This window comes from Callorhinus ursinus, unplaced genomic scaffold (genome assembly GCF_003265705.2).
Source record: "Callorhinus ursinus isolate GAN/ISIS: 27379988/994484 unplaced genomic scaffold, GSC_fseal_2.0 scaffold20, whole genome shotgun sequence".
NCBI classification, from domain to species: Eukaryota; Metazoa; Chordata; class Mammalia; order Carnivora; family Otariidae; genus Callorhinus; species Callorhinus ursinus.
The window spans coordinates 23,232,823-23,246,052 of NW_027397082.1; the positions used below are offsets into that span (position 1 = coordinate 23,232,823).

The 13,230-nt window shown below is 45.3% G+C and overlaps 1 protein-coding gene across 2 annotated transcripts in view; it reads left to right on the plus strand.

The window, feature by feature from the left end:
- Positions 1–13,230, plus strand: part of BLNK (B cell linker) — a 78,808-nt gene that overhangs the window by 26,103 nt on the left and 39,475 nt on the right. The window contains exons 2-5 of one of the 2 annotated variants that reach the window (XM_025880798.2): positions 56–121; positions 3,478–3,527; positions 5,642–5,725; positions 11,413–11,453. In XM_025880798.2, coding sequence (XP_025736583.1) covers positions 56–121; positions 3,478–3,527; positions 5,642–5,725; positions 11,413–11,453 — 241 coding nt within the window. The remainder of the gene's footprint in view (positions 1–55; positions 122–3,477; positions 3,528–5,641; positions 5,726–11,412; positions 11,454–13,230) is intronic. The other variant, XM_073904392.1, reaches the window with a different exon arrangement.

The following is a 13,230-nucleotide window of genomic DNA, read 5'->3' on the forward strand; positions in this document are numbered from 1 at the left end:
TTTTTTTTAAATCAACCTTGTTATTAATATTTTATGTTTAATTTGTTTCTTGCAGGCAGCTTCAAAAGATGGTCCACGATATCAAGAACAATGAAGGTGGAATAATGAACAAAATCAAAAAGTAAGTTAAACTCCATAGCACTATATATGCACTCATTTATATAAATAACACATTATTCTAGCCTGTGCTAGGTGGAAGAGAACAAGGTTCTCTGTTACCCAAGTGAGGAGTTGCAGCCTCTTTAGCATGTAACCCTTTCTTACTCATCGCTAGAGTCCATGGTGGTAAGACCCATATTCAGGAAACATGGAAAATGAATGGGGTGACACTCGGGACATTTTGCTTTTCCCTCTCACTGCAGTAAAAGTGAGCCATACCACTCAAGGTGCCAGCAAATGTCAGCAAAGACGTTTATAGAAACAGGACAATCGGCTTCTATAACTATTTAGTTAAAGTCCACTAGGACACACTTCGAGAAATCCAAAAGAGAAGTTATAAGAATACAGTCTTAGCATTTTTAGGATGCCATACCTGTTTTCCATATTTCAATTTTTGCTTTTTCAATTATAGCCTTAAAATAGTGTTTTCAATGTGCTTGGAGAGGAAAAGCTAGAATTTCAAATCTTCCTGCACATCAAAAACTCTTAAGCTTTTTTAAAAAAAAAAGATAAAAATTGTACATACCTGCATTTGCCACTCAAAATCTAAGAGGAAAGAGGAAATGGTATTCCATTAAGTTTTTGTGTAAGTTCTTTTATTCAGAAAGTGAAAGTAGTAGAGATTCACCAGGAAAAAAAATCAGAGAGTTCAGAACTGCATGAAGTCAAAATCTCCCACTTCTCCATATTCACACCTCAACCAACTCCGGGGAAATAGACATTGTCATCAGTGAGTCTGGTATATATATGTGTATGTATGTGATATAGTACACAGCTATGCACACATACATTTTCATCATGAATGGCGTCATACTTCATAAACCATTCTACCAACTTGCTTTGCTTAGTGGTTTTACTTAATGCTATATCATGGACGTCTTTGTTTGATGGTATGTAAAAATAGGGCATATTCTTTTTTGAACAGCTTATTAATAGTCTGCTATAAATGTATTATCCTTCATTTAGCCAGCTATGGGAAAGAGATGTGGGGGTTTAAACTGACATATTCTTGGAGGTGAATTTGATAAGATCACTAAAAATTTTGTGGCCATTTCTTATAATGGCCATAATAAATAATTTTTACAGATTTTTACAGATTTTGAGTATACCAGAAAGCTAAATTCCTAAAATGAAATTTCTAGATGGAAGAATTTATGCCATTGAAATTTTTATTGATGTTATCAAATTGCTTTCCAAAAATTTTGTACCATTAATAGTGTATAGAAGTTCACTTCCCTACGCCTTCAGAACAAAATGTCTGCATTCTTTTTGGTCTTTGTTAAACTTGTAAGTAGGAAATCATGTTTTATGGTGTTTTTAGACTATAAAATGCAAATGAGTCTCAATGTGTATAAGTGATTAACATAAAATAGTTAAAATGGTCTTCTGCTTGTGGGGCATCTCCTAGAGGAAGAGAATTTGTCCTCGTGCTCTGTCCTGTGGTGGAGAGATTATTCTCATTTAGTATTTCTGACACACGCAGAATCACATTGAAATGAGATAACCTGCTAGTCATTGTTTTAATCGCTAGCAATTCTAGATTAATTATCCCACAGTTGTCAGTCTTACAATACACCAGTTTTCTCCATAATATGATGCCTTTGTGTAAAACGTCTCTCTATTCCATGGTCAGGCATACTTAGAGTAGCCACGGAGCTCAGAGTTTTTCAGACAGTTTCTATTTTATTATGCCCATTGTTCCCAAAATACACTTTTACTTGACAAGCCATGTTTCCTCTCAGCTTGGAAAATATGGCTGCCATAATCGTTACCCTAGGTGAAGACAGTGGCCCTTTGCTTCTGAATGACCTGCTGTTACCCTCTTACTCGTTGCCAGGCAACAGGTGCTACCTTGAAAGGAGGAAGCACGGTTGAACACACTGGTTTCCTAACACAAGACTGTGACAGAATTGTCACTGGTCCATGGCCAAATGAGAAAATAAGGACCTTGAAGCGTTGGGGGTTGGCATGCAGCTGCTGGCTGCTAAGTGAGGCCCAAACCACAGCTTTTATTCCTGGTCGGTGTTCAGTGACCACCAGTCCCTTCCTGAGTCTGTCCTTTATCCCAAGATGATAACCTTCAGACATTTTGGGTATTAAAATACCGTTTATTTTCTCTTATGAAATGATGGCAATAACGGGTAATGGTTGGTTTGTGTTTCTCGAAATTTTACTGGTTCAGGAACAGACCCGGCACCATTCCTTGTTTGTGTTTGTGCTTTCCCCCCCCATAACACCGTGGCTAATCTTTCTCTCTGGACCTCATCAGAAATCTAATGATAATATCTCCCCAGCCCACGCTGGCTTGCTATGAGAATTGAATGAAATAATCGATCTGAGAACCTTTGGGGAAACAAAAAGCAGAATTTCTATGCAAATACAAATATTGTTATTTTTGCAACATTAAAATTCTGGTTTATCAGGCTAATTTTTTTGTAATCAGACATGAATTTCTGAACTGCTTTCTTCCCACAAGAAATGAAATATGTTTTGCATGTAATGGTTAACCTATACCCTGTTTCTTAAAAAAGGATGTGATGTTTTAGTAAATAAAGGCTACTGGATGTAGGTTTTATTTATATATACTGTAAATTTCATTAAGCAAATCATTCTTAAATGAAATGAGCAACTATTATTAAGAATAATAATTTACTAGAAATCTTACCCATTTCAAATAATAGAATGGGAGGTGTTGGGAAATATTTTTAAAATGTAATTTTAACTTTCTTCTTTTAGTGAGGGGGAAGGATTGTGAATATTCAAACATTTTATACATGCGTAAAGATACTAAAGTAGTTTTGAGAGTGCTTGAAACAGTTCAACTTCTAAATAAGCTAAGTATCACAATCCCCAACTTGGAGACGCTCACTGCTCACTTATTTGGCACTTTTTTAATAGTGCCTACAACTAAGTGCTCTGTTATGTCTAATATTTTTCTTGATATTTAAAGCATTTATTATTTATTAAAATAGAGTTCATCTTCTCTTACCGTCCTATCAACCAATCAACATTTCTCTTCCTTGAACCTCTGAACTCTGTGCTTTCTAGTATTCTGACCTCTCAGAACCCTCCACCACTGAACTTGACCTTTGCCAAGTGACAGCCCCATTGCACACTGAGGAGATGAGGGAGGTGGGAGACCTCTGGTTAATGGCTTCACTCCATTTACGATACATTTAGCCTTTCAATGTGATGGGTCCAAAAGAAGCCATCATTCTATTAGTTATCTGTCTGTTATCTATATATCTGCTTCTGTTATGGGCCTTGACAACAGTCGTCCTACTCACTGACCATTTGTCTAATGGTTGTTCTCTATAGGCTGAAAGTCAAAGCACCTCCGAGTGTTCCTCAAAGGGATTATGCCTCAGGTAAGAGTATTTCTAAAATACTTGGACTCTTGACTAATTTCATGTTCATAGTTACTTCTAGAAAAGGGAACTATGTTCTACTCATTTGAAAATAAGAGTGCCCATCCCAATTTTAAGAATGCCAAAATCCATTAGGCATTTGACTACAGTGGAGATGTAGTATTCCATCCATCCATCCATCCATCCATCCATCCATCCATCCATCCACTCATCTATTAATCAGACATTTATTAAGTATCTTCCATGTACCAGGCACATACACGGTTTTAGGTAGAGATACAGGGCTAAACAAGACAGATATAGTCTCCATACTCACGGTGTTTATAGTGGAGAAAAGAAGATACAAGGATATAAAAGCAATTAGAGTTAGGGTGATGGGGAAGCACAAAGTTCTATGAAAGTCCATACAGCAGTGTCTAATCTAATCTGAAGTGGAGGGTGTGTAGGAATCAGGGAAGGGAAGGCTTCCTGGATAGAGAATTGTTAAAATGGATACTTGAGGGTCAGTGAGGGTGGGGAAGAGGGGGAAGATAAATTATTGTTGGTGCATGGTTACTCAGTCCTCTCTGACCTTAGCCCTGCTACCCATTCCAACTAGGATCAATTTTGTCAGCAGAGGGTAGTCTTGAGATTGACATTGTTTATGGTAGTGGTGAGCAAAATAAATTATCCAACATACTTCCCTTTTCTAGAAGAAAGGCCTTGGGAAGATAAGTCCAAAATCTCTTTCTACTGGCCGAAATATAAAGATTTCCTGGACACGGACAGACCTATATAGCCCTTAGTGAAAACCACAGGGCTACAGACATCAATGAAGTATCTTCCTCTACAGCACAACAACCCAAATCACAACCTTAAAGGATGCTTACTATTTTTTTTCTGTCGCTGATCAAGACAGCAATAAATCAGACAGTTGAGTTCCTCTTAGGCACTAATTAAATCTTATCACACTAAGAAAAGCTGACCAACATGTCAAGTCTGGTGACTGACCTGTTGGACCACTTTCCAGAACTCCCTAGGTTACACAGTACTTATTGACTTCACCTTGCCAATCAGTCAGCAAGTCTCAACAGTTGACCAGGAGATTCCTTTGCAGTGAAAAGATAAAAATAAATAAAAAAAACAAATAAAGACCCTGTCCTGACCTTTAAAATCTACCTGATCAAAAGCCAAGGGGGAAAAAAAAAACAAAACCCAAGCAAGCTGCTTAGTTAACAAATGAGAACAAATTCATCCTTCTCCCCCAAGTTCTAAAAAAGAAAAGAAAACAAAGCAAATGATATCTGCTAAGTACCCTGAGTTTTGATGGAAAATTATGGAATCATAAAGTCCCAGGTCTAGAAGGAGCCCCAAAGATCCGACAGCTTAACATCCAACCCAATGCTTAACCCTCCACCCCCACCACCACCATGCACCACAAATGAGGCCCACCTTCTGTTTGGACATTTCCTGTGATGACTTCCCAAGCCTCTTTGGTCCTGTCAAGGACAGACAGCCCTGGCAGGACAGAGATGCAGTCAGTCCATTTCCTGCTGTCCTCATGGCCACACAGCACAAGTCTTTAAACATTCAGGAAAACAGAGATAGAGGTGTTCTGTGCAACTTCAAGGATAAAATTAAGAAATTAGGTCATTGGAATAATTTATTCTCTGAAATCAATATCTCCACGTGCTTCTGCTGTTTCACACATTCTTTGACTCATTTGACAAATATGACACAGTACATCTTGTGTGACACTGAATCTACTAAATATGGAGTGGGGAACAAAAAATAGCCCTGACCTTCAGGTGCTTCATGACTAGTGGGGTGTCTGATAATAAATGAGAATGCAAACAGGTCAATATTTGCCTAAGGTCACACTGTTGTAGAGAGAAGCTCCCCTGGCCATTCCACACACCCCTGAGTGGTCAGAACTGGACGAGGCCTCTCTCCTTGGACCCTTGGGCCCTAATACCCAGGGGCTGCTGTAAGAAGCACAGGGAATGCATAGCAACCCTCCGTCCGCTGGAGAAGCGAACTGTCACACTGCCTCGCCCTTGCCCTGGTGTCCTTACCGAAGCCAGTATTCACTTGATTTTTTGTCTCCCTGTCTCCACTCTGACTGGTGGTACCAGCAAGGCTGACTCGGGGAGAGCTGCATTCACCATCAGCCCCGCCTCATGGAACTAAGAATAGAGGAATGAAACTTGGACTCAAAGGTATTTGAAAGCCTGGAAAGTCCTGAAAGACCGCTCACCCCTAGTTTCTCGTGTTAGGGCTAACTGGAGACCAGACGGGCCCCGGGGCTGCCCGAGGTCATACAGGCAGGTGATGGCCAAGCCAGGACTCAGTCACACACACCCCCCCCCCCTCCGCCAATAGGGCTCTGAGAAAGGAGGAAGGGACAGGGTAAGGGACTTTTTCAGATGTGAAGTATTTAGATGCAAATCACCTCTCCTACGTGGCTCAGATCTGCTCCCCACACTGTCACAGTACATCTTGTGTACACTGTCCCTTTCTCCTCTTGGGACAGACCCAGGGGGACTGTCCACGGGCTGCCTCCCCCACAGCCTCTGTAGTTCTTCTTTCTGTTCCCTCTTTGCATCTGCCTCCACCACCACATCGAACCGAGCCTCCTTCCTTCTTTCCCTCCCGCATCCCACTCCTTCCCCACATTCCGCCCCCAGCTCTGTAAGAGGAGGAGCTGGCAGGCCCAGTGGCCCAGAGCAGGGCCTCCAGAGCTGAATCAGGGCCACAACTGAGCGTGTGTCAGACCTGCAGCATGGAGGGCCCCCCGCAGTGCCCAGGGTCTCTGGTGCTGCTCGTGACCCAGAACAGGGAGGCTCCATTCACACCCTTCCCTTCACCGCTTCACTCAAGCTCTCACCACAGAATCTTTTACTGTCTCTCCAGCCATCCCATCCCATTCCCGAGCCCCCCAGTCTGGTTCGGCCTTTGTCCTTTCATGCCTGAACCGCTCAAACACCATCCTCACCAGGCTTCCTGCCTCAAGTTTGTCACTGGGACCTACAGTGGCCTCTGTGGCTGGATCACCCCCTTGGTTGGCAACAAATCTGGCTTTGTTTTCTCCCCTGACTCTCCGGAACAGCTTGTTCATTCCAACCACATCTATGGAGCCTTATGGATGCCCCTTCCAGCCATCAGCTAGGCCCTGCTTCTGGGGCTGACACACAGGTCCCAGCCTTAGGGGGTGGAAGGAGGGTGCCCTCCTTCATCTTCGTTCTCTGACTTGAGTCCTGGCCATCCTTCAAGGCCCCGTTCAATCCCACCCTCACCACACAGCCTCATGTAACCCTTCAGCCCTTGCTGAGCATACCCTTCACAGAACTTTCCCAGCACCTGGCCATGATTCCAGGTGTTGAGACATTTGTCAGGAAAGCCTACACTGCCCTGGATTGTCCTCAGTGTGATACGTGGCTGTTCTTCCAGACCTAGGTCTATTACCTTCATGGCTGGGTGAGAAGATCTTGGACTTTGGGGTCCTCTAGCCTGGGTTAGAATCCCGGCTTTGGCCCCTAAACACTGTGAACCTAGAAAAGTTATAACTTCCCTGAGCCTCAGCTTCCTGCTTGGAGATGAGAGTGCTGATCTATCCTTCAGGTCGTTATGAAAGTAGATTAATGGTAACCAGCAGCATCCATTGAGCTCTTACTCAATAGATGGGTGTCAGGCGCCCTTCTACTCACTTTCCCTGGGCTATTTCATTTCATTCTCGCAAAGCCCCATGACACAGGCTCTACTTATCATATCCATTTCAGTGGTGAGAAAACGGGTGCCCTGAGGTTAAGCAATTTGCCTGTTCATGCTGCAAGCTAGTGGATTTTGAATCAGGATTTTGATCAAGGCAGCCTGACCCCAGAGCCCAAGCTCCAAACCCTGGAGCAGACAGGGAGGTGGGACCATCATGGCATTGGCACGTGCCTCACAGTGCCAGGAGCCGTGTGAATCACAGAGCCTGGGCCAGGCAAGGGGAGGAGCTCCTCTATTATGTGGCATGCGATTGTGACACCGTAAATGGAACATAAGCCCCAAACCAGGTACATGACACAATTGGAAAGGCTCTCCCTAATAAGGAGGCCCAACCCGCATCTCAGCTTCCTGCCAGGGGCATGCAAACTTACATCCCTAGTGAAACCACCTGGCCCACACTAAACTTGAACTTACCCTCCTGAAAGTATCACCCTCTACACTAGAGGCTCTCTTGGGTCCATTTCTTTATGGTAGCCATATTGTGTGGTTGTCACTGGAGTGAAATAGAATTGGTATTTTTTTTTTAATATTTTATTTATTTATTCATGAGAGACAGAGGGAGAGAGAGAGGGAGAGAGAGAGAGAAGCAGAGGGAGAAGCAGGCTCCCAAGGAGCAGGGAGCCCGATGAGGGACTCAATCCCAGGACCCTGGGATCATGACCTGAGCCGAAGGCATACGCTTAACCATCTGAGCCACCCAGGCGCCCAGAATTGGTATTGTTTTGAGGGTTTATTAAGACATTGTCAATATCCAAGGCAACAATAAGTAACATTAATACAGCATTTACTGTGTGCCAGGCTTTGGGAAGCACTTCACATGTATTGTATTACTTGAATCTCATAAACACATGAGGCAAGCACTACTCTTACCCTTGTTTCACAGGTGAGAAAGTGAGCTTTAAACAATTAAACTCCTGGTCCACTGCCAAGCAGGTAGAAAGGAGCAGAGCCAGGATTTGAACCCGGGGAGCCTGATTCTAAAATCACAACCCACCCACTTTAGGAAGCTCCCTGAGATGCTGGACAACCAGTACTTTGGATCTAGTACTTTGGACCGTCCTGCTTTTTAGTTTGGGAAATGACCTGCAGGCTGTGACTTTATTAAGAGCAGGTTGTTGTGAGTTGCTTGTAGGACCAGCAGATGGGTGTAGCTGGGTTTAAAATAGAAAGGTTTCTATTTTAAAGGTGCCATCAGGCAACCTCTCCCAAATGGTGATGCTTTTCTCTCTTTTCTGCCTCAGCACTCTATGACGCCTGAATTGGGCCATTCTTGTTTCTCCTAGGTTTTATCCGAAGGCTCAGTAGAGGGCCAGGCAGTTTACATGAGATTTCAGCTACAGGGGCCAAGACAGGGAGCCTGGCCTCCAACCCCCCCCCCCAACACTCACCAGCCATGTGGCCTCACACAGGTTTTGAAACGTCTCTTAGCACCGGTTTCCTCGACTATAAAATTGAGATCATAACGGCACCTTGACTATAAAACTGAGATCATAATGGCATACGACAAAGCACCCTTTTGAGGAAAATTGAGAAAATATACTTATCCTAGCCCAGAGCACATAGGAAGTGTTTAATAAATGGAATCTATTATTAGTATCCTAATTTTCGTTCCTTCAACTCATTTGTTGGTTCATACTTTTATTACTGCACAGATTACAAATGCCAAACGTCATCCAGATGCAAAGATAAATTAAATGGGCCTTGGTTTTCAGTACCGAGAGGCCCAAACAAATGATCATAGCACAGGGCAGCATGGACCTCACGTGTCATCAAGGTGCCAGCAGCGCCTGTGAGGGTCCGAGGAAGGAGTCATGGGTCAGAACCCGAGGCACTGGGGAAGACCGAACGACAGAGCTGTAACAGGGACTTCCACGCAAAGAAGGAAGATGGGCTGGGGAGTAGCCCGGGCAGAGCAGAGAGCGATCACAAGTGCAGGCTGGGAGGAACGCAACGCCCAGTATCACTGTGAGTGAACATGGACGACGGCAAGAGAGGTCCAGGGAGGGACAGGAGGGGCAGGCGTCCGAATGTGTGGACACAGAGCCTCGGCTTGACTCCATAGGGAGCCACTGATGATTCTTTTTTTTTTTTTTTAAAGATTTTATTTATTTATTTGAGAGAGAGAGAATGAGAGATAGCACGAGAGGGAAGAGGGTCAGAGGGAGAAGCAGACTCCCCGCTGAGCAGGGAGCCCGACGCGGGACTCGATCCCAGGACTCCAGGATCATGACCCGAGCTGAAGGCAGTCGCTCAACCAACTGAGCCACCCAGGCACCCGCCACTGATGATTCTTGAGGAAAGGAGCAGCATGCTCCAAACTTTATTCTAAGGAAATCACTAGAAACAGTCCACAGTGTGTGTTGGAGAGGAAAGAAAACGGGACAGGAAAAGTAGTTAGACAGCTTCTGCAAGTGCTTTCAGCAGTGACTGACTAGAGAGTGGGCCCCCGGCTCCCTGAGGAAAGGCTCAGCAGATACAGCTCAGCAAGGCAGGGAAGTGTGTTTTATAAAGGCATTTTATAAAGGTTTCTACTTGAAAGGTTGAAACAAAAACATCTTGCCACCTTAAGTGCTGATCTTCAATTATCCCCAAACTTAAGGTATTAGAAACGTATCCCCCTCAGTGCCAGGTATTGGTATATTGAGAAGGGGACTTATTCACCTAGTCTTCTCGAGTTTCTTGCCAAACCCCAGTGACTGCAGTACACTCTAATGCGGTATAAGTTAGCCCAGATCATAACTTAATAAGAATTATCTTCTGTGAATGTCAAAGTTAGGCCCATTATTTGGCTCATAAAATAAAGCTCCTTCTTCGTGCCCTATCATGTTTTTCCCAAGAGAGGGCGCTGTTGCTGCCATAGCTTAAAATCTGGCCACTCTGAGCTAAAACCCCTCTTTCAGGCCCCCACTTTTTCTCTGTAATTCCTTTCCCTGTGCCTCTTTGGAGTCCTCCTAGAGCTGGAGTCAGTGGTCTGCCATGGCAAGGGCTAGAAATGGCAAGAAAAGGTTCTACTGAGGCTCCGGAGGATTCGGGGACCATCCACTGGGCCTCCTTACCCTGGCTGCTCAGTGGGATGGGAGAAGAGCTGGGAGCCTCCCTGGTACAGTCGCTGGAACCACTCTGCCATGTGAACCTGTGCCTGGTTGATGTCCTACCTAGCTGAGCGAATTGTATTTAACCTCTAATGTCAGTTTATGTGATGGACGCTAAGCTTCTCATACTCTAAATGTGTTTTGGAGAAAAGAGGGTCAGATATTCTCCTTGGCTGTCCATAATTCAGATCTATTTTATTCTTCAAGATCCTAAGCTCCTTGAGACCTGTTATATCCATTTTTATCCTGCCTGCGGAGCCAAGAACAGTGCCTACACCCTGGCATTCAAAGGCAGTGAGGTAGCATGGAATTGGAGTCCAGAGCATACCCTTGGAAGTCAGCCTGCAGGGTTCAACTCCTGGCTCTATTATTTGCTATCTGACGTTGGGCAAATGACTTATTTTCACTAGGCCTCAGCTTCCTCATAAGGTTTTTGAGAGAAGCTGCATGAGGGCAAAACTCTGAAAATATTGCCTGGCATGTAGTAAAGCACCAGGTAAATGCTTTTCAACAAGAAAGTCAAAGTTAGAGCCACAGATAATCCCAGACATGATCTGTTATCTTACAGATCTTGAGACTGAGGCCCAGAGATGTTAGCTGTCCTGCCCACTCTCCGACTTGTTAGGAGCAGAGCCTGCATAGGAATTTTGGTCTGTGTGACTCCTAGTCCAGTGCTCTTCCTCCTACACCATCCACATGTTGATTCACAGAAATCCTGAGAAGCAACATGGTATGAATTGCAGGTGCCTCCTGGGTTATTCTAAAGTCCTAAAAATGCTCCTTACCAAAGACAGACATGGTTCAGATGTACCATGGCTCTGCCTCAGTGGGACTTCCCTTTATGCTTTGAAAATGGATTTTTTTAAAAAAGAGGAGTTGAAAGTGGATGGACACGAGATAAGTGTAGTAACTGTTCAAGGCCAAGTAAACAGGACCGGGGAGCCCAAGGGCAAGGAAGGCAGGCACGGGATAGTGGTGGACAGGGTGGGGCTGGCCGGCTGAGATTTAAGCTTGTGCCTTCTGCTTCCCACTTGCCATTGCAGAGAACCCTGCTGACGAAGAGGAGCAGTGGTCCGATGACTTCGTAAGTATTTGCTCCTGGGACCAGCAGGGTGTTGTTTCCACCAGGGTCTACGGGAGGCCTTTGCAAGGGCTTGTTTCTGAAGGACGTGCTGCTGGTCAGCTGCACATCACAGCGGGGAGATGGCTGGGCTGGAGGGGCCACCTACAGACAGACAAGGCAGCAAGAACCCCACAGTGGCTGACTTGACCTGGCCCCAGTATGTACCAGGCTAAGTGCTTCATCCACATCACCCCACTGCACCTCTGTGTAGGCATTCCTATCCCCATCTTCAGTGCTGTTGTTCAGAGTATTCACCAGCACAGCCCAAACAAATGTGAAATGTTTTTAAATACTTCCGTATCAGTTGACAAAGGCCTCTTGCCCTGAATTCCCCAGTGCCCCATTACTGCCTGGGCCTTATCTAGGAGCCCTAAACAAACCAACCCCAAAGAGTGAATGCCTGGCACATCAGGGGGCCTCTGGGCCACTCTTAGGTCAGCACCCAAGCCACGCTAGTTGTCAAACATTTTGAGTATCAGCCCTGCTCATTTTACTGGTAAAGAAACCAAGGCATGGAGAGTTTAAGTGACTTGCAGTTTCAAAATTCAAACCCAAGCCCTCAGATCTCAAAACCAGGCTTTTAAACTCCACCGTGCTTGCTGTGACCAAGAGGACCGTAGCAGATGCTGGGGACCACAGAGTGAGCGAGGGACCCAGCCATGAGGACATGGAGGGTGATGTGTCAGAGTCGACCGTCACCCCCTTCAAGGTGGCTCTGCAGCCCACAGAGCCCCCGTGGACACTTCTCTCTTGGGTGAAGTCTTGTAGGGACAAGACATCCTAAAAACTTTGTACACAACAATTATTCCTCATTTATAGCAAATTCATCCAGAATGTTAGCCTGCTCCGTTCTATGTGTGTTTTATCTGGACAGGATCCAAGAAGGCCATTTTACAGATAAGGAAACCACGGCTAAGAGAATGAAAAGGACTTGCCCATGGCCACTCAGTTACTCAGTGGCCCAGTCGAACGAGAGCCCAGGACTCCCGTCCCCTGAGCCGGAGCCCAGCTCCACACTGGGTACACCACCTGGAGTTTATTCAGAGTATTATGAGCCAGAAGTACCTCCCTTCTCAACTGCAGAGAAAAGATTTGTAGAAAGAGGGGATGAGAAGGCCTCTGTGCAGGTCACTCGGGTGTGGAGTTCCTCCCAGGGCCTGGCAGCAGCGGATCCCTCAGAAACACTGCAGCGGCGCCCCCTGCTGGCTGCTCGCGACCAGGCACAGCTGAAACAAAGTTGAGAGCTGGTCTGCATCCACAGGGAGGCCACGAAAATTGAGCTCGCTGGCTGAATAAAAAGAGCACATGGTGGGGACTTAGAAAACACAAATAAAATCAGCCTGGAGAGGAGGGGATGGTTTGTGTGCCAAAGCCAAACAACCAAAGTTAAGGTTCCAGCTGTAATAAGGATTGAGTAAACCTTCATTCACAATTATTTTGACCTTCTTGGATTCCCATTGTACACAGAAGGAAATCCAGGCTGTGGCCCTCAGGCCAGATGAGATCCGGCCCCTGTGGACCTGTCCAGCCTTCCTTGCAACTCCTTGCCAGGGCCTTGTCTACCACGGCCCAGGTGCGCAGGTCTGCCCTCAGTCCTACAACAACAGGTCAAGGTCATGCCTGCTCAGTGATTTCAGACTCATGGACCTTGGGCAGGAGAAGGAAGAAGGGAAGAGAGGAGAAACCAAAGAGCGTCCCCATCCTTCCTCACTTGCTCTGCTCCTTCTTGTCCTTCAGG